Source organism: Crinia signifera, chromosome 9, assembly GCF_055691185.1.
Source record: "Crinia signifera chromosome 9, ASM5569118v1, whole genome shotgun sequence".
NCBI classification, from domain to species: Eukaryota; Metazoa; Chordata; class Amphibia; order Anura; family Myobatrachidae; genus Crinia; species Crinia signifera.
This window is the reverse complement of record NC_139225.1, coordinates 38,739,657-38,760,629: the sequence shown is the minus strand read 5'-3', so window position 1 is coordinate 38,760,629 and position 20,973 is coordinate 38,739,657. Positions and strand designations below refer to the sequence as shown.

Below are 20,973 nucleotides of genomic sequence, written 5' to 3'. Positions count from 1 at the left end.
GAAAGCAGGTGAACTTCTGGGGTAGGGTCCCAACCCCCTGGAGAGAATCTTCCCCCGTAGAGAGCGGGAATGGAACTGAGCCTATTCTGCCAATGCGAAGGCCGACACCACAAACCGCAGGACACCCCCCCCCCCATGCAGGCATGCACAGACATCCGCCAGGGGGAGAAGAGATGGCTGATCCTGGACTGTAGAGCAGATGGCAATCTCCCAGAAGGGATATCCGCTGCCAAACAGTATCTAATGGCTCTGGCCCAAATAAGAAGGAACCCTCAAAGGGTTTTTGAGTTCACACCTTCCAAGAGCACAGACACCAGTATGTGTGTGCAGCCATGCCGAAGGTGACATTCAGGAGGTGTGTAATTTCCAGAGCCACCACCCCCCTGGTAAAGTGTCCCCTGATGCTCAATAGAAGGCAGCAGGGATTCCTCAGACACCCCTTACGCAGTGTCCGCGGAGAGGAGTTGCTCACGCAACTAAGGCCGCAGCCACCCAAGCAGATGCCTGGGACAGGAGTGCATCCACCTTAGGGACAGTCTCCCAGGGGACTCTGTCCTCCTGTGGAAGGGGGTAAAAGGAAGGGAAACCGCTAATGGCAAGCTAAACTCCAGTTAGGCATCTCCCAACGGATGACTTGTGAAGTTTACTGATTTATGGAATAAACCCAGAGTACACCTAGGGAATTTCCCAAAGGTGTACTCAGCTGGGTCATTTTGGGCAAGGACCTCTTGGACAGCTGAGACCAAGGCCGGCACCTCAAGGGGAGTTAGCTTCACCTTATCACAGGCCCCCAATCAACAATACAGTCGTCGACAGCCCCCTCTAGACAATCCTAAGTGTCCTCATTTCTGTCTCTGCTGACGGAGGAGTCTGAACGATTGGGGTATCTTCAACCTGCGGGTACAGAACACTTCCCGTGTGGTGGGCTACACCCGCCTTTAAGGATGGAGAGGTAAGCACCCACTCAAGGGGGCTCTACCCTGAGGATGATGCTGTTCCAAGTCTGCAGGGGCGGTGTAGGCTTTGTCTACCAGCTGCACCATCAACTGAGTAAATAAGTAGGACCAGGCAGGCTCCTGAGAGGAGGCTGTAGCTGTGGGCTTTGCCCACGCATTGTAGCAGCTTGCGTATAAGCTTTACACAGTCATGGGGGCTTAGGCCAGCAGCACAGGATGTACAAAACATCAGCGCCAGAGCCCCAGGGACTGGTATCCCTGGAAGACATTTCAGTATTATTGCACTGTGAACCGGCAGCTAAAGGCACCATTAACACAACATACTTTTGACAAACAGGGATAGTGTTAATAAAGTACACAATATACATCAAGCATACAAGACAAACAATGCCATTAAATAGGCAGGACGCCTATATGGTGCAGCTTACACGGGTGAAAGCTATGCACAGTACCCAGTAAGCTTGTACTAAGCATATATGGCAACGATATAGGCAGGCAGCCTATATGGTGCAGATAACACAGCATACCTTTGTGTACTAGGCCAAATATTGCTTGTACTAGTGACAAAGACATTTAGCCTATATGGTACTGATAACACAGCATACCTCTGCCAAGGAAAGATGATGTTAAAGCTATACGCAACACACAGTAAGCTTGTACTATGTATATATTGCAGTGACATAGCTGTACCATATAGGCTGCCTGCCTAACACAGCGTACATCTGACAAGCAGAGTCATACAATGCAGTGATATAAACCGGCGGCCTATATGGTACAGCCAACACAGTATACTTGTGACAGGCAGTAATATGTTAAAGCTATATACAGTACACAGGAAGCTTGTATTAGACATACATTGCTTGTACTAGGCATACATTGCAGTGAAATAGACAGGTAGAAGTAAACTGTTAGCTGTACCGTATAGGCTACCTGTCTATTTCACTGCAATGTATGCCTAGTACAAGCAATGTACCAGTGTATAGCTTTTACACTATCTCTGCCTGTCAGAAGTATACTGTTAGCTGAACCGTCCTATAGATTGTAAGCTTGCGAGCAGGGCCCTCCTACATTTTGACTGTCTGTAAATATCCTGTTTTGTTGTATCACTGTCCCCTTTGTAAAGCGCAATGGAATATGCTGCGCTATAGAAGAAACTGTTAATAAATAAATAGGCTGACAGGCAGAGATAGTGTAAAAGGTACATTGCTTGTACTAGGCATACACTGCAGTGAAATAGACAGGTAGCCTATATGGTACCGCTAACAGTATACTTCAGACAGGCAGTGATAGTGTTAAGGCCCCCATACACTAGCCGATTTTGGTCAGATTTCAGCCAGATCAGTCGGATCTGGCCGAAATCGGACCAAAATCGGCTAGTTTTGATGTCCCCTCAGATCCGATGCGCGGTCCCGTGCGCGTCGGGTGGTCGGACCTGCTGCACCTAGTGGGGCGGCGAGGCGGTAGAGGGAGCAGGGGGGGCTGGGGACGCTGCGGGGGACACAGGCGGCATAGAGCCGGGCAGGGGGAGCCAGCGGGAACGGTCAGTATTGAATAAAAAAAAAAAGCCCATACAATGCATGGGCGGCCTGTGATTGGCTGAGCGCTCTCTCAGCCAGTCAGCAATTGGCTGAGAGCGCTCAGCCAATCACAGACTGCCCATTCATTGTATAGGCTTTTTTTCCTAGCACTGACAGCTCCCGCCGGCTCCCCCTGCCCGGCTCTATGCCGCCTGTGTCCCCCGCAGCGTCCCCAGCCCCCCCTGCTCCCTCTACCGCCTCGCCGCACAGACACTGTCCCCCGCAGCGGGGGACACAGACGTGTCCCCCGCAGCGTCCCCAGCCCCCCTGCTCCCACCTCTGTAGCCCTCCCCCCCTGCTCCCCGGGTTTTTTACATGTGATAAATCGAGACGATTTATCACATGTAAAAAATGGCACATCAAGTGCCAATCTAATCAAGCTCCCCCGGAGAGCAGCCGGGGAAGCTCAGGGGGAAGTCGGGGGCGACTTGTCCTAAGGACAAGTCGCCCTAGTGTATGGGGGCCTTTAATGTACACATACAATGTTGCAACCTTGCACTGAGCTAGCAGCAGCAATAGTTGTCTGGGGCATGAACTCTCTGTAACCTGACTCCTGTTTTTGAGGAGAGGTACAGGGGAGACTGCCTAGGTGACCGGCAGTGAAAGAGTGGCTAAAGAGATCTCTGTGTTCCTCCACACATGCTGATGCAGGCTAGCAGAATGCAATGCAATAATGGCACAATGGCTCTTGCAGCAACAAAGGCTGGCTGGAGCACGATACTGTACAGTGTCCCGAACTCCGGGTGGCTGTGCGCTCCCCCGTGTCCCTTGTCACATGCAGCAGGAAGGGATATCAGTGGCGGGAACTCTGTGTGATAAACACAGTTCCCTGCCTACTGTCCTCGGGTGGAAAGGCTGATGTGGGGGAAGCCTTCTCCCCCTGCTAGCAAATGGCCACCAGGGATTGAGTCATCATGTAGCGCCGGTAAAATGGCGGGGATCTGGCACGCACCGGGCAGCTCCACATATCGTGCACTGCTGCCCACAAACAAGGTACCATGGTGGTCCAGCGGGACGGGCGTCGAACCGGCCGACCCCTTGCTAGCCACAGCAGCTATGTGCGCCTCGCACGCGCTCGCAGTGGGGAGTGCATTACCTTTAGAAGAAGGTCCCTGGAGTCCGGTGGCGGCTGTAGCTCTCCAGTGCCCGGGGACCACTGCAGGTCCCCACCCGTGAGTGGCGAAGCAGCGCCGGACATTGGTAAAGGAGCCTGCAGCACAGGGGTCTTTACAGACCCCCAGTGCTGCTGCTGTGTCACTGACAGTGGTCAGTGTAAAATAAAAATAAAGTTTAGGCTGCTAAACAGCAATCCCTTTAGTGGGTGCATCTGGCTCCTACCAGCGCCCCAAAAAACTGAGCTTCCTGGCCTGGAGGTGGGGTAGAGGAGGGGAGGAGCCCGGCTGCCTGGGAGGCAGTTCAAGTTTAACCTCTAGGGTGCTGGAGCTCTCCCCTACTCCCACTGTAAAGCTGTGGCCCCCGATGTCTGCCGAAGGAGAATGTCCCTTGCCAATTTTTCTATTCGGGAATAGCAAATGGCTAAGCATGCTATTCCATATGGCAAAGTATGCTGGAATGTGTAGTTTCATAACAGCTGAAGGGCCAGTTTGGCCATGCCTGGCCTAAACTATCAGGGTTTTTGCAAAAGAAAAAAAAAATTGCTGGGGGAAAAAAAAAAAAAAAAACCATAGGGAGACGGCATACATACCCCCAACCTCAAGTAGCAGAACAGATAGCGTTCAGAGACTACAAAGTATCCTGGGAATTAATCCATGAGGGGTTTTCATGCACAGTAGCCTTGTAAGTTTTGGAGATGAAGTTTGCACCCCCACTCCCTGAGTTGTGAGAAAATGTAAATATGCACACTGATCCACAATGCTAAAACTAAAAAAAACAAGTCAACACTTCAAAAAAGGTTTTTAATTGTTCAAAATAGCACAAAAACGACAGATAGCACTATAGTAATATTGGATCACTTCGAGAACTCCTCTACAATGGAAGTAATAGCTTTTCTTCTCAAAGAAAAAAAGGCAGGTGAGGTTTTAGCAGGAGATTCTAGGCGGTAACACACAGTAACACTATAATACAAAAACGAGAAGTGGCAGCGGCCATTTTCTGTGGGATCTGCATACTCTTCTCTCCACTTTTTGCCGCACTCTCTTCAATCAAGCTGGCAGAAAGTATTTTAAACAAAGCTGCAATTGCTTTATGAGGCTGAAAAACTAGGTTAAGATAATCTCACATTTAAAAGAGGGGGGGGGGGGGCATTAGTAAGAAAAAGCTACATTACCCTCAAGATATTTCTCCCATCATAAAAATACTTCCATCTTTCACTGCTACTTATGTGTCCACATCTTAGGATGCAAATTGCGCGTTTATTGACAAAACATTCAGTCTGGGAACAATTAAACTGACAATTCATAGAATTGTCAAAAAACTTCTCATAACGGCGTACATCTTCATAGCCCCAACCCATCATGCAGCTCTCCTATCATATCTGTCCATATTCTGAAGATGTAAGGATACTAACCTAGATATTCATTAAATCAAAGTCACAATAGAAAGAAAAAAAAAATATATGATCCTAGTTACAAATCAAGGGGTGGTTAAAAAAAAAAAAGAAAAATTGGGCAGCTCATCCCTTTCCACGGGTCGTTACAAGAAGCCAGTGTTTGTGCCATGAGAACCAGAAAAATTTAAACATTGGGAACCAGCTAGATTAAAAATACAAAGCAAAAAAGTAGGTGTATGCGTGAAAAAAAAAAAAATACATATAATTTTCTACACGCATTTAACAAATATGGTAGTAGCATTAAAATTAAACACTACGGAAAATAATGTAAATTCTAGGTGATCTATACAAGTTTCTTTTTTATGGTTTTATTTTTGTACAAAAAAAAAATACCCCATGCTTTAAGCTAGTTCAGATTTTTTTGTGTTTTTATTTTTTTTTGCTTTCTTGTTTCTTATAAATTTGTTTTTTACAAAAAAAGAAAATAAAAAAAAACCCTAAACAGTTTGTGGAACCGGTTTTGAAACCATTCCGACTGTTTGTATATATTTATATATGTATATTTATACTTTATGTATATGATTAGAAATCAATAACGCTTGGCCTTTCCTGCACCATGGAGTCAACAACGATGGGTGCTGGTTATTTCTGGCAAGAAAAATGTACGTTTTGGTGAACACATTTACAGGGCTCGCTGGCGGGCATGCCTGTTTGGATAGGAAGCCATTTCTGCAAGTCGAGCGTCTTAAGTATGCTGCAAACAGGCAATCTGCGCGAGAACAAAGACCACTGCACAGAAAAAGGGGGGAGGACTACAGTTTTAGATTTGAGCCTTGGAAGAAAAGGTCGAGTCAGATTGTTCTGTCTGGAAAATGCGTACTTTATGCAGAAACTAAAAAGGGATGTAAATAAGAAAGAAAAAAAAAAACATAAAACTAACAGACTGTTCTAAAAAGCAAACAATTGCAACCTATTCACTACCAGGTGCCATGAAGGTCTGACATGCAATTTTCTGCCCTCTTTCCTAGTCCTGAAAGGGTTAATCCAAGAGTAGTGATTGACAAGTGAAGTAAACCAGCAAACTCTAGACCACTCTGCTCAGCCACCAGGCACGAAGGGGTGAGAGGTTAGGATGCAGTTAATTTCTCTTGAAAAGTTTATCTCAATACCAGTGGGACAAAAGAAATAGAAAATGGACTGCACAAAATAAAAAATGGTATTAGAAATGGAAAACTTCATTCAAAACAAAAAAAAATTGTTGCAATATATATAAAAATGTGAAATTTATATGGTTCTTTTAAACTTTCTAAGTAACTTCCTTTAAATACATTTCAAGATGTGTTGTCCACAAGCCGAGATGGAATTCACCCAGCAGAGTTCCAACAGAACCAAGCTGAAAACGCACACACTCCAATGCCAAGCTCTGTTACCAACTGGCAAGTCTTGCGTGCATCCCAACAGTGCAGACATTGCACCATATAGCGTAAGAAAAGGGCACAGTAAAGTTCCAGGAATCATGCCCACTCCTTATTTTGCGCAGCTTTGCCGTCCAAGAGAGTCACTTAAAAAATTAGCATCAGGGTGGGCCTTGCCAGGTGGAGGTTACTCACGGCAACCCTTTTGCTCACGTCTTTAAAACCATTACACCACGGATGTAGCTGAAATAAAGTCCCAAGTGCTTCTGTTGTCAAAACAAAAACGGGAGTATTTCCCCCCAAAACTCCCTCTTTGTAGTCTAGTAAAAGAAAAACAAATGCCAAACAAGCAAAAAGACCTGGACGAATCTTCTACAGCATCTCCATAAGAAGCTTGTGTGGTTTTTTTGGGCCTGTCTGCTTGTGCACAGTTAGCAACCTTTTAAAGTTCACATTGTTCAATGCAATCTCCCCGCTCCTGCAACTCGCTCCTTTAGAAATACAGATGCAAAAAAAAAATCTGAAGAAGTTTATGCTCTCTACACAGGAGACCGGAAACAGAAAATGATGTGCTTTTTCCAAAGTCATTGATAACCGGGTGGGGGATTAGAAAGAGCTGGGTATCGACAATTCCTACCAATCCCATGTGACTGGCAGGAAAAAAAAAAAAAAAAAACACAGTAAAAATGGGAAGTGGACATAGAGGAACAGCAAAGCTCGCCATATGAGCATAGTTTTGGAGACTGGGAGGTGCTTCGAACTTGATCACGGATGATCAGGCTTTGCTTTCTTTGGAGCGGATTTCCTGGATAAGAAAATACAAAAGAACATTTTGTATTACTGAATCATCACTATCAAGCTACATGATGTAGAAAGTACAAACATTACGAGTCCGGTTCCACAACAGGTAAAAATACCTTGAAGACATCAAATCTCATTAAAGCTTAGCAATCGCAGCACAAAAGTATACGTATATCTACCGCAGCATGCTCCGTACAGTCGCAAAACATAATTCCAACACATGCCCCACATGCATTCACTGGTATCCACAGAAGGTGACCGGACCGGATGCGATAGCTACCAAATATCAGTACATTAGGAAAATTAAGTACAACCAAAGTCATGAGGACTGGGTTCTAGAGCAATCACTACAGACTTTGCTGACCTGTTGTATATCAAAAACATTTTCAATGTTCTACCAAAACTATTAAGATAATGGAGTTAAACTAAAATACAGATCGTAATGCAAAAAGCACTTTTCAGCTCTGTACCTTGTAGGGCTATGAGCAGAAATGTTGCTAAACTACAGAACAAATGAACTGGCGCCCTCTAGTGTCAAGTACCCAAATAGCAATTGAATGAGGTACCCAAATAACCCCTCACTGTGTCCAAAACAAAAAGATAAAAAGTTATCCAACAACTCCAGGAGAAGGCCCTACTCATTCTTCTTCTACTCTAAGACATTTTTAATGGAACAGAAAATGCTTTGGGCATTGTATTACAGTGTTAATCAGGGCCATCATACAGTCAAAATGACAGCAGCTGTGTGCAGTACTGCATAACATGTAGCTTATTCTGCATAAAAGGTTGTGGCCTTTATAAAAGTTTAAAAAGGACTTTAATTCTCATTATTGAAAAAAAAAAAAAAAAAAATCAGAAACTGCACTGACAACAGAACTTGAGGCTTTGAGAGGCTTCCAGACTTAGGGGTTATTCAATCCCAGCCAGGACTCGCCTGCAACAGGAAACAACCGCTGGATATCAGCGCCCGTTTTTGCCCATGCCAGAACTTATTCCGCCATCATGCAGAATAAAAACACATGAATAGGTCAAAACTGCAGCTATTCCTGCCCAGCAAAAACAGCAGCTGGGATTTAATTTTCCCGCTTCTAAAGGGGTAAATTTACTAGGATGGGAGGGGTCCTACCGAATATGGGATGTTGCCTATAGAAACCAGATTTCTTCTTATTTAGCACCTTCTAGAAGAGAAGATAGAATCTGCTCGCAATGGGAAACATCCCATCTTCCAATAGAACTCCCATCTTAGTATTTATTTACAGTTTCTTATATAGCGCACACATATTCCACAGCGCAGAATATATTTGAACATTCACATCAGTCCCTGCCCCAGTGGAGCTTACACTCTATATTCCCTACCACATGTACACACGCACACACAGACATTCTAGGGTTAATTTTGTTGGGTGCCAATTTGCCTACCAGTATATTGTTGGAATGTGGGAGGAAACCCACGCAAGCACGGGGAGAATATACAAACTCCACACAGTTAGGGCAGAGTAGGAATTGAATCCATGACCTCAGCGTAAGGCAGTAATGCTAACCATTACACCATCCATACTGCCTAAGTACATGTAGAGTCAATTCACAATAAACATGAACAGTTTTCCTAAAGTTGCATAAAACACAGATGGTTCTTCTAACTACTGTTATTTTGATTCACAATTTCAATACAATCCGCTCATTAGTGGGTGAAATACTCACATTTCTGGGGAGGATACAGGGCGTTTATTTCCAGGTTTACCAGCTGAACCATCCTTGCTGGATTCTACAGATGGATGGAGTATCAAAAGTTAATAAAAACACAAATAATGACATATACACACACACAAAAAACTCCCCCCACAAAAAACTCCCCCCAACACTGACAACATAATAGAGTGCCAAGAACAATCTGTAATCATCATTTACCTTGCAGCCACCTAACTTGTGTGGCAGGACCATAGCCCTTCTCATTGCGTGCAGCAATGCGGAAGATGATTGCAGGTTTGGTGGTGTAGTCTATGTGAGCATTGGAAAGGCTGGAGGACTGCACAAGACATGAAGGATTAGGGCCACAGTATACCCGCATGAATGCCAGCTGAGCTGGCGTTGTTGACTTCTGCTCACTACTCTGATTGCTTTGGATGGCCAGATACACTGAGTACTCAATGATCTTTCCAGATGTAACAGAAGGAGGTTCCCACGTGAGGTGAGCACCATCAGGGCTCTGTAGAAAACAAACAAGCATGGAACGTTAGCTACAATAGAAGACATTACAAGGCTGACATGTATAACAGTAAGCTCGTCATTAGCACAGGTCACTGGGCTCACTCACAAGAAAAATCCATGTATTTTTAAGTGTTTTGGGAAAGCCAGAAGCAGCAGAACGCTGACTGCAGAGCAGGGGATTTCCACAGCGATCTATCCTCTAAAGCAGGTATGGGGAACTTTTGGCCCTCCAGCTGTTAAACTACACATCCCAGCATGCCCTGCTACAGTTTTGCTATTTGCCCATGCTAAAAATGTTGCAGGGCATACTGGGATGTGTAGTTCAACAGCTGGAGGGCCAAAGGTTCCCCATCCTTAACCTAAAGTATCTAGTTTAAACTTCTCATCCTAATTTTCAAAGCTCTCAAACTCTCCTACATCTCCAACCTCCCCCACCCAATCCCTCCTGTCAGTCACCTCCCCATTGATTCCCTCCTCAGAGATGCCTCATGCTTGCTTTATATTTGTTAGATTAGCCCGCCAGCCCACTACTCCAAGCGCTTCCCCAAATCCTTATTCCTCTAAGCACAGGGCTGCGTATGACTGGGGGAGCGTCATGCCGCCGAAAGCACAGGGCTGCATATGACTGGGGGAGCATCATGCCGCCAGAAGCACAGGGCTGCGTATGACTGGGGGAGCATCATGCCGCCAGAAGCACAGGGCTGCATATGACTGGGGGAGCATCATGCCGCCAGAAGCACAGGGCTGCATATGACTGGGGAAGCGTCATGCCGCCAGAAGCACAGGGCTGCATATGACTGGGGGAGCGTCATGCCGCCAGAAGCACAGGGCTGCGTATGACTGGGGAAGCGTCATGCCGCCAGAAGCACAGGGCTGCGTATGACTGGGGGAGCGTCATGCCGCCAGAAGCACAGGGCTGCGTATGACTGGGGGAGCGTCATGCCGCCAGAAGCACAGGGCTGCGTATGACTGGGGGAGCGTCATGCCGCCAGAAGCACAGGGCTGCGTATGACTGGGGGAGCGTCATGCCGCCAGAAGCACAGGGCTGCGTATGACTGGGGGAGCGTCATGCCGCCAGAAGCACAGGGCTGCGTATGACTGGGGGAGCGTCATGCCGCCAGAAGCACAGGGCTGCGTATGACTGGGGGAGCGTCATGCCGCCAGAAGCACAGGGCTGCGTATGACTGGGGGAGCGTCATGCCGCCAGAAGCACAGGGCTGCGTATGACTGGGGGAGCGTCATGCCGCCAGAAGCACAGGGCAGCGTATGACTGGGGGAGCGTCATACCGCCAGAAGCACAGGGCTGCGTATGACTGTAGGAGCGTCATGCCGCCAGAAGCATAGGGCTGCGTATGACTGGGGAAGCGTCATGCCGCCAGAAGCACAGGGCTGCATATGACTGGGGGAGCGTCATGCCGCCAGAAGCACAGGGCTGCGTATGACTGGGGGAGAGTCATGCCGCCAGAAGCACAGGGCTGCGTATGACTGGGGGAGCGTCATGCCGCCAGAAGCACAGGGCTGCGTATGACCGGGGGAGCGTCATGCCGCCAGAAGCACAGGGCTGCGTATGACTGGGGGAGCGTCATGCCGCCAGAAGCACAGGGCTGCGTATGACTGGGGGAGCGTCATGCCGCCAGAAGCACAGGGCTGCGTATGACTGGGGGAGCGTCATGCCGCCAGAAGCACAGGGCTGCGTATGACTGGGGGAGCGTCATACCACCAGAAGCACAGGGCTGCGTATGACTGTAGGAGCGTCATGCCGCCAGAAGCACAGGGCTGCGTATGACTGGGAGAGCGTCATGCCGCCGGAAGCACAGGGCTGCGTATGACTGGGGGAGCGTCATGCCGCCAGAAGAACAGGGCTGCGTATGACTGTAGGAGCATCATGATGTTCAGATCAGACTCCTGTAAGCATACAGGCAGAAATGGGCAAATTCATGGATTTGCCTTGTAAAGGACTACCCCCATAAAAAAAAAAAAATCCTCAGTTCTTCCAGCATCCAGCTCGGCGGACTAGTACATAATTTTTACTGAAATGGGATTTCTTATATTGCCCAATGATAATGGTACCTTGCTGATCTTTATGGCACATGGTGCACCTGGGAAACCAGGCAGACAAGTCTTAAAGGCAGAGATCTCACTGAAGGGTCCACGTCCACAAGCATTTATTCCAGCAACACGAAATTTATAGGCAGTGCCAGGCTGCAGTTCTTGTTTTTTTAACTGGCTATAATCTGGGAGGACACCAGAGTCATCCTGAAAACACAAAAACATACAACAATAATAAAAAAAAGGTATAAGAATCAAACTGTAGAAAGCCTCCAAATTTACATAATAATGTAGAGCTTTTATTAGCAAGTTCCAAGTTTATGGCTTGCCAGTCTGGGCACTGAAGCATAGCCCGGAAAATTGTTGGGATTAAAGGTCTAGATCTGTCATCTTAATAAATATGAGCTGTATAAGTCTTATGACAAGCATGCATAACCCATTACACTTTACATGTGAGCCTTCCCATAACTCAAACTAAAACTGGCTGCCTGGGGTAGAGGCGGGGCATAGGAAGGAGGAGGAGCCTGGGCTGCCCAGAGGCAAATATTTATCCCATTTGTTGCCAGGTCCAACCTTCAACCCTATACCCAGCGTCTCCTATAGAGCGAAGAATAAAACTTCATCTAGTCAGAATTTTTATTAAGCTCCCTATAAATCAGCCACACCATTATAACAAATACCGGGAGAACATCCTACCATAAAAGTACGATTACTTCACTGACTGTTCTACTCACATCATTGCTGGAATCGTCAGCAGGCAAGTAGTAATGCGTCACCATCATATTTGTGGTCTTTATTACACCAACATCAAACCACTGATTCTCTTTTTTTAACTGAGCTTTAGGTTGCTGTGGGGGTAAATCCGGTTTCTGTAAAGAAAGAATAGTATTAATACCAAGATCACAATGCAGGTGCGAATACAGTCACAATTTCACGATAGAACTTACAGCCTCAATGCCATTGGCTACTTCGGTAAGAGCTGCTGCTGCCTGCAGTTTTGCAGGGCTGGCAATCACCACGGGCTGCGGTGCGGTGAAGGCGTTCGTTGGGGCCAGACCTGGCAAAAGAAAAATGACTTAATGTAGAGCCCAAACTGCGTAAACGGACATCCACAAACAGGAAAACAGGCTTTCAGCATTACCCAAATAAATATTTTGAGGACACTCACTCTCTGTGGGAGTTGAAGGTATAAGTGCAACCGCACTGGTCACTGCATTCGTCAACTCATTGAGCCCATTACTTTCACTGGCAGGATCGTTGAGGCTGTCCGCAGGTGCCAAGGCCTCCGTAGGCAACTGGTGCAACTGTTGCAATTGCTGTAGTTGCTGTAACTGCTGTTGGTGCAATTGCTGCTGCTGCTGTAACTGTTGCTGCTGAAGCTGTTGTAACTGTTGCTGATGTTGAGCTTCTTGCAACTGTTGCTGCTGATGAACCAGAGCTGCCAGCTCCTGCTGAGTTAGGACTATCGGAATGGTGGTGGTGGGCCCTTCAGATGTCAGATGACGCAGCTCAGCGTGAGCCACGTCAGAAGTGTCCATTGACTCTCCAGCTGCTGCTTGGAAACCCATAGGGACAAAACACAAAAACGTGTTGCAGAAGACGGACTTACAAATGTAAATACTGTACATGCGAATATGCATTCTATTTCTCAATCCCGACCATTACACACTTTGGAACTTACCCATCACCGCCTGCTGTGCGGCCTGCAGAACTGCTTGAATGGCCAAGGCCTGAGCCTCTTCAGTGGCAGCAGCCTGGGCAGCAGCTTCAGCTGCGGCAGTCACGGCGAGTTCTTCCGGCGTTAGCCCTGTGACCATGAGTGTGGTTGTCTGTCCCTCTGCCATTAGCTCCTGAGGGAGAGAAAGCTGTTCAACCCCCTGTTGCTCCGCAGCTGCAGCCTCCTGGGCATGTTCTGCTTCCATTGCAGCCTGTAGCTCTGCTTCGCTATGCTGCGGCACAGCAGTGTCCATGGCCTGTGCTTCTGGTTCTCCATGGGCATCCTCGGGAGGCTGGAGGATGTCAGACGAGAGCGGAGCTTCAGGTTGTTCAGGGCAAGAGACCGCATTTGCAGGCTGCACGGTGTCTTCGGGGGAGGGATCAGTCATGGATGAAATATTCTGGAATGAGACAGACCATTAAATGCAATTCCAGAGGGATTTGAAGCAATTGAATTTTAAAAGAGAAAAAAGGTGGATATTGCCAAAACTACAGTTGGTAGATGATACGGTAAACTCACCGGTACAGATGGGCCAGGGAGCAGAGTGGACTGCGTCACATTTGTCACTGCTCTGGAAACAATGGGTTGGGCAGCTGAATGCACTGGTGAAGTGGAGGCGGTTACTGCCGCAATGGTAACGGGGGGTGTTGCGGCTACGGCGCTGGAGTTGGTACTTGAGGCCGATTCCTCAGTGGGGACAGTTTCCTGTTCCCCTTGCCCATTTGCAGCTGGTGGTTGGTCTGTAAAGGGATCATAAAATAAGTATTACTTACGTGCTGTATTTTAAATACGAGAGAAGTCTAATGAACAAGTGCTAATACAAGGTTTCATCTGGGAGACCATCAAGGGGGCGGAAATAAGTTTATTGCCAACGGAGGGTTGTGATAGGCTCCACATCACAGAGCAGTCAATTACGGAAGCGTATACACTTCTTGATGAGTTGTTCAATGTCGTCATAGCCAGGCGGGCAATTTGATGTACCTGCCCAGCTTCGACACCAATTAGCAGACTTCCCATTCACACACAACCAGCCATGTCAGTATAGCTACAGATATACTAGTCACTGGCTGTGCTGCAGGGCAGAAGCTGGGCCTTGCACAGAGCTATCAGGTGTACACTGTGGGCCGCCATCCACTAACAATAGATCATTCAGTGTGTCCCCAGCATTAGAAGTTGCTGCTGAGCACAAACAACAAATCGTGGCCACAATATGACAGGTGGAAGGGACAACAGCATGTCGTCTCACAGAGACAAAGTGTCAGTGTATTGATCTTTAAAAAGAGATAGACGCAAAGGTGATAGCCATCCAATCAGCTCATAACTGCCATTTTTCAAACACAGCCTGTAACATGACAGTACGGAGCTGATAGTCTGGATGTTTCTCATCCTCACATTTATATCTTTTTAAGGCTGAATAAATTCTCCCCCCTATATGCTATCAGTCGGTAATCCAACTCCTTGACCAGCTGTACTCACATGAGCAAGCCTGACATCTAATTTATACCCTGAACTCACAATAGTGTTTTTCTAATACCCCTTTCACACCAGTAAATGCAGGGACTTACTTGGGAAAATGGTCCCTGGATCATGGAAAAACAATGCACATAATACAGAGGATGTTGGTAATACAGTAACAGACAAAATAAAAACTTGCACACAGTAAGCATAATGCAGGATTGGTGCAGCATTTTGGATAATAACTTCCATGAGTGGTGTACTCCACCATGACAAGGTACCATGTGTGGCAGCCATTTTAGGCACTCTGCGTAGGATTACCCAGGGTGGAAAAGGATTACCCACAAAAGTAATTACCCAAAATGGGTGATTTCAATGTATATTTTTCATCCCATCCACAAGTGCACCAGATAAGGCAGCTATGGTGGGCAGACTACGAAGGTTACACTGTAGGAGGTGAGCCTTAAGCCTTGTACACACACATATCGATTTGCTTTTGATTCTATGTTAGATTCGGTTTTCTATTAGATCTTTCCAATCGATTTGGCATTAGTTCTGTACTTTTGCATTAGATATCGAGTTCGATATACATTCATTGTACATATTCGATTTACTAGATCAAATTTGATATTTCCTTGGCTGCACAGTAGCCTTTTCTGTTCAATTTTCTGAAAACGGGAGCGCGCATCAAATTGAATGTAGATCGAAAGTGACACAAAAACCATTCGATTTAGGATTCGATTTTGCCTTTATAAGCAAAATCAAATATCGGGAAAAAAAAAAAAAATCATTGCATGTGTACAGAGCTATACAAGGAGCCAATGCATACAAGGGCCCAGTAATGGTGTGTACACACGGTGAGATTCCCTTGCTATTCGACTCCTTTACAATCTTTGCTAACTCTGTACTATCTACATACAATTCATGCTATCTACATTCGATTTACACTATATAGTCATTGCTGCTATCTACCTGGGTTTCGGTTTGTGCGGTCATGGGAGCGTACAAAGATTGCAAGGTAAAAAACCTGTGCGATCTGCATACAATTTTGACTATATAGTCAAAATCTGATGCTGGATTGTACCCTGTGTACACAGCATTAGTAATCACTACAGCTGTGCAACAGCTAGCGGATTTGGAAAACGTGGACCGTTGGTGGATCTCGTGGACCGGTTTGGCCAGCCCTGACATACAATATACACAGCAGATATTTTGAAGCACTAAATACCTGCTTTGATATAGGCTAGATCTGGTCACAGGATAAGGAGAGACCCAATGTAATAGAATGCATTGAGCAGCAGGGCCCTCCTTAGCCTATTTCTACTTGCAATCGCAAGCCTGCTTACACATTGCGACTTTGGCTAACGGTTCTTACGATTGTGACAATATATAGTCATGTACACAGTATGCAACAATAGGCTGCCTACACTGACTCACCCAATCAATTGTGGCATGCGATTTGGCAATTTTTTTCTTACAAATGTGACTATATTGTCATAATCGTAAGAACAGTTAGCCAAATCGCACTGTGTGTACACACACTGCATGCCACAATAGATTGGGTGAGTCAGTATAGGCCTGGGGTAGCCAACCCTAGTCCTCGAGAGCTACCAACAGTGCATGTTTTGCAGGACTCCTCACAGAATCACAAGTGAGCTAATTAGCTCCATCTGTGGATCTTTTAAAATGTGTCAGTGATTAATGAGTGCAGCAGCTAGTTTGTCTGGAAAATGTGAACTGTTTGTAGCTCTCGAGGGCTAGGGTTGGCTACCACTGGTCTAGGCAATCAGCATCTATTCCAGGGGTAGCCAACTCCAGTCCTCGAGAGCTTCCAACAGTTCACCTCGCAGGTACACAGGTGCACTCATTACTGACTAACATTTTAATAGATCCACAGGCCCTGATCTATTCTGTTTCATGGGTAACACCACTCTCTAATCTTCAATTACACAGTAACATAGTATTACAGTTATCAAGGTCACATGAGCAGTAGAAGTGCCCACACTGCTCTCCTGAGAGCAGAGGGTGCCCTGGGAGGCTGGGGAAGCATCGCCAGGCCCTACCCAAACTTTATTATGGTGCTCGACAATACCGGACCCACTTTACAGTATTCCACCATGACATTAGGACAAAATAACCCCAGTTTAATCTGCGAGGAACCACCTATTTTGGTTAAAATGTTGCCCCTTTCAGTGTGTAAGTTGGGGTAGGTGGGTGATATGCTATTCTGCCCATGCTTGCCTCTGTACAGTATGATATAAGGGACCAGACTATGTAGAAATAATTGCCTGTCTTTGAACTTTTTGTGCTAGAGAAATACTTTGGGAATGATATAGACTTTAAGGCGAATGGTACAGATACCCCCTAGAGATAGTTTGGGTGATTGAACAGTCCTCTGACAATATAATATAATATAAATAACTTATTTAGGAACTAATGTCAAGGATGTATGATAAGATAGTAATATCTCTTGGCATGTTTAACCTCAAGTAACCATGTGATGTGTGTCCAATTGTATGTGTAGTTTCTTTGTTTTTGTAAAGAAAAGTGTTAAATAAAGACTAAATTAAAAAAAAAGAAATAATTGCCTGGATGGCGACTGCTGCTAATGTCAGTGGGAGGACATCATATTGGACCTATGATTATACATTGAGTGGTAAGCCAGAACAGCGCACTAGCGTTTACTATGATGCCTGGTCCCCACTAGTGCAGGAAGTAATCTCTGGAGGTCATGACGTTTCATAATAGTCTTAGCGTAAGAGGAGAGAGTAGCCATTCTGAATGCAGCTATGGGCTTCTTTACTTCCAGCATATGCAGGACAATCTGCCGGAGTAAGGTAAGTGCACTTTTATTTTCATTTGTACTTTGTCTACACAATTAGGGTTTTTTCACAGACCCTAAAAGGTGCCGGGCACAACTAGAAAAAGATTGTAGTCGGTCTAAATGTCAGGTGTCTGTACATCTGACTAAAGCGAAGGGATCATTACTACTATTGCCGACTAGTAGGTATTATAGAAGCTGACATTTTAGTCCAGTTTTTTTCAGCATGAGTTCATCCAGCTGCCACGGAACCACAGATCCCAGCATGCCCTTCCACAGTGCCGCAGTACTGGGGCAGTACATGCTGGGATGTGCAGCCCGACAAGAGTCAGAAAACCACACTATGAACATCTTCGTTAAGGTGCCCATAGACGCTGCGAGAATCAAATGCGTTATGGGCTAGATCACATCGCACGGCATGTATTTTGCATGCAATGTGCGTGGCGATCCGAAAGCAGTACAAAAAGTATGTGCAGCACATACTTTTTGTACGGTGCAATGGGATGCCCGCGGGAGTGTGCATCACATCACATCACATCGGAATGCACACTGCTATAGCAGCGTGTATGGGCACCATAAGTCATTCAAATTCACCTCATTAATGCCTCCGGAGGAGTCAGGTGACCTCATCAGGACAGGTGACCCATCAACAGCCCATGCAAGACAGGCGCAAATGCCACTGCAATCAAATTCATCCCGAGTAATGCATATGTCAGGGTAGAAACTGTATGTTTAGCACAGACCTTGCACATTTTACCCAGGTTGATAGGGAACATATCCTGTAGGTGCAAAGTTTGTACAGTCCTGTTATGTATGAAGACCATAGGATTAAATACACCAGTCCTGTTATGTATGAAGGACACACTGTCCTGTTATGTATGAAGACCATAGGATTAAATACACTTTGCTGAGAGAATAGATCTTGAGCTTGTCTCTGTTATAAACTGTAATAACATTACACATTTTGAAAGCACACCAGCATGGTATTAAAGAGATCATTTTGCAACATACCAAATAAGTAGAACAAAGGAAGGACCCTCACCTTGATTAGTCCCCATGGTGGCGGTAACTGTTGTGGGTGTATGGGTGGTTCCAGTTTCGTGCGTCTCACAAGGTGGGTTGGAACAAACCTGCTGTGCAGGAGCTGGAGGTGCATTGGTTGCAATGTTGGATGTAGACGTGGTTGCCGTATTGGTGGTGTTGGTTTCGTGGGTCTCACAAGGTGGGTTTGAGCAGACCTGCTGCACAGGAGCAGAAGGTGCATTGGGTGCCATGTTAGATGTAGACGTGGTTGCTGTATTGGTGGTGTTGGTTTCGTGGGTCTCACAAGGTGGGTTGGAGCACACACGTTGCTCTAATGTATTCGGTTGAGTGTCTGTAGGCATTGTTGTTGTTCCTGTACAAGTAGCCTGTTGAGTCTCACTAGAAGACTGTTGTGCATTGTCACCTTGTTCTGTGACAATATTTGACCTTGCTGTAGTTGAGGTGTTGGTTGTACCGGTCTCGTGAGTCTCACACGGTGGGTTAGAACCAACTGGGTTTGCAATCTGGTTGACTTGTGCATCTGACTCTGCAGATACAGTCATGGTGGTACGCGTGGAACTTGCCTGATGAGTCTCGCATGAGTCACCAGCAGACCGTTGGTTGTTCTCAGAAGTTCCAGAGTTGATGTTGGACTTTGCTGTGGTCGCAGTTTGAGTAGTACCAGTCATCATCGTTTCGGACGCACGGTTAGAGGATACCGACTGGCCAAGCTCTGTTATGGATTTGTCAGTTTCTTTGCTGGCACCTTTCCCATGTTCCACCTCTAGAAGGCCAGATGTGCCCGAATTAAATTCTGTTTGTACAGACATGGTGGTTTTCGTTGAGCTAGTTTGATGGGTCTCACACGGTGGGTGGTGTGGGGTTCTCTGTACGTTTTCTGAAAGCCCTGTCCCGATATTGGATCTTGCGGTGGTTGGTGTGTGTGTTGTGCCAGTTTCATGATTTTCAGATTGTGGATTGGAGTATGGCTGGATAACATTATCAGTCTGCTCTGTTGCCAAATTAGATGTGGCCACAGTAGCGGTGTTCGTCGTATTTGTCTCATGTGTTTCACATGGTGGGTTTGAGCAAACTTGCTGTACCTCTTCTGACCGTCCGCTGGTAATGTTAGCAGCCACAGTCATGACTGTACGTGTGGACGTGGTCTGCAAAGTCTCACATGGAGGATTATTTGTCGGCCTTTGTACATTTTCATTGCCATTATTTGATCTGGCGGTTGTTGCAGTTGGAGTTGTGCCAGTATCGTGCGTCTCGCACGGTGGATTAGAACACACCCTAAGCACTGCTTCCGTCTGCCCATTGCCAATATTTGACAGTGCTGTAGTCGGGGTCTGTGTAGTTCCGGTATCATGGGTCTCGCAGGGAGGATTGGAACATACTCTTACCACAGTTCCCGGCTGCCCAGTGCAGATATTAGCCATGGCGGTGGTTGGAGTTTGTGTTGTTCCAGTTTCATGAGTTTCACATGGGGGATTGGAACAGACTCTAACAACGCTTCCATTAGCCTGGCCCATTGTGACATAGGTCCCAGGCTCCTGACCCTCACACACAAACTGCAATGTGCCACCAGGTTGCTGAACTATGCTGCTGAGATTCACAAGGGTGGTGGTTGCTGTATTTGTGGTTCCCGTTTCATGGGTCTCACATGGAGGATTGGAACAAACAAGAGTGACCGTGCCAGGCTGCTGGTCTCCTTGACCCGAATCTGCTATAGTGACCGTTGCGGTGGGCTGATCCGTAGTTGGTGAAGCCAAAATAGAAACAGGAAGGTCATGGACAGGCTGGGCTTCCACCCCGCTAGGAGTAGTGATTAAAGTCACTTGGGTTGGCTGAGATATTGGCTGGAGAGAAAATAAATAAATAAAATAAAAAAATATTCAAAACCACTTACACCAACACCCATAGGAAACCAAAGGTGGTTATTCAGACCTGAACACTGATCTGCGATTTTGCAGAACCCTGTAATCAGATGGCCACCGCCCAACCAAAAGAAATTCCTGCCCTCTGCAAGTCTGAGAACGTCTTGCAAAAATCACGCCGCTTGTCGTACATCTGCAAATCGCCACTTAGTGATTTTTTTTCCCCACTGTGTGCAATCTGTGTGTAACCCTGACCCTTCAGAACTGGCTCATCGTTGCCCGAGCTGGTATCACACTCCTTCCCTTAAAAAGACTGGCCACGCTTGAGTTTTCCTGACACTCCCAGATAATGGCCGGTTACCACCCCTTAAAACGCGGCTTCCTGTAAAACGGTTAGCAGTAAAAAAATAAAAATTGTCGCTGTTTGGCGTCACAGATGTGTACAGTGATCCATAGTCATGTGCAGTAGATCGATGATTGCTGTGCAAATTCGTACAAAAGCGATCAGGTCTAAATAACCCCCAAAGTTACATATAGAGGTATACATGCATACTAATTGACG

The 20,973-nt window shown here is 46.3% G+C and overlaps 1 protein-coding gene across 4 annotated transcripts in view; it reads right to left on the bottom strand.

The window, feature by feature from the left end:
- Nucleotides 1-4,435: 4,435 nt before the first annotated feature.
- The window catches only part of HCFC1 (host cell factor C1), a 37,651-nt gene continuing 21,113 nt past the window's right edge, over nucleotides 4,436-20,973 (bottom strand). For 2 of the 4 annotated variants that reach the window (XM_083158878.1, XM_083158876.1), the window contains exons 17-26: nucleotides 18,551-20,393; nucleotides 13,752-13,972; nucleotides 13,197-13,632; nucleotides 12,684-13,070; nucleotides 12,463-12,572; nucleotides 12,250-12,384; nucleotides 11,537-11,722; nucleotides 9,167-9,464; nucleotides 8,960-9,023; nucleotides 4,436-7,262 (exon numbers count right to left, since the gene is read on the bottom strand). In XM_083158878.1, coding sequence (XP_083015004.1) covers nucleotides 7,223-7,262; nucleotides 8,960-9,023; nucleotides 9,167-9,464; nucleotides 11,537-11,722; nucleotides 12,250-12,384; nucleotides 12,463-12,572; nucleotides 12,684-13,070; nucleotides 13,197-13,632; nucleotides 13,752-13,972; nucleotides 18,551-20,393 — 3,720 coding nt within the window. In that variant the 3' untranslated portion in view covers nucleotides 4,436-7,222. The remainder of the gene's footprint in view (nucleotides 7,263-8,959; nucleotides 9,024-9,166; nucleotides 9,465-11,536; nucleotides 11,723-12,249; nucleotides 12,385-12,462; nucleotides 12,573-12,683; nucleotides 13,071-13,196; nucleotides 13,633-13,751; nucleotides 13,973-18,550; nucleotides 20,394-20,973) is intronic. The other 2 variants (XM_083158879.1, XM_083158877.1) reach the window with 1 other exon arrangement.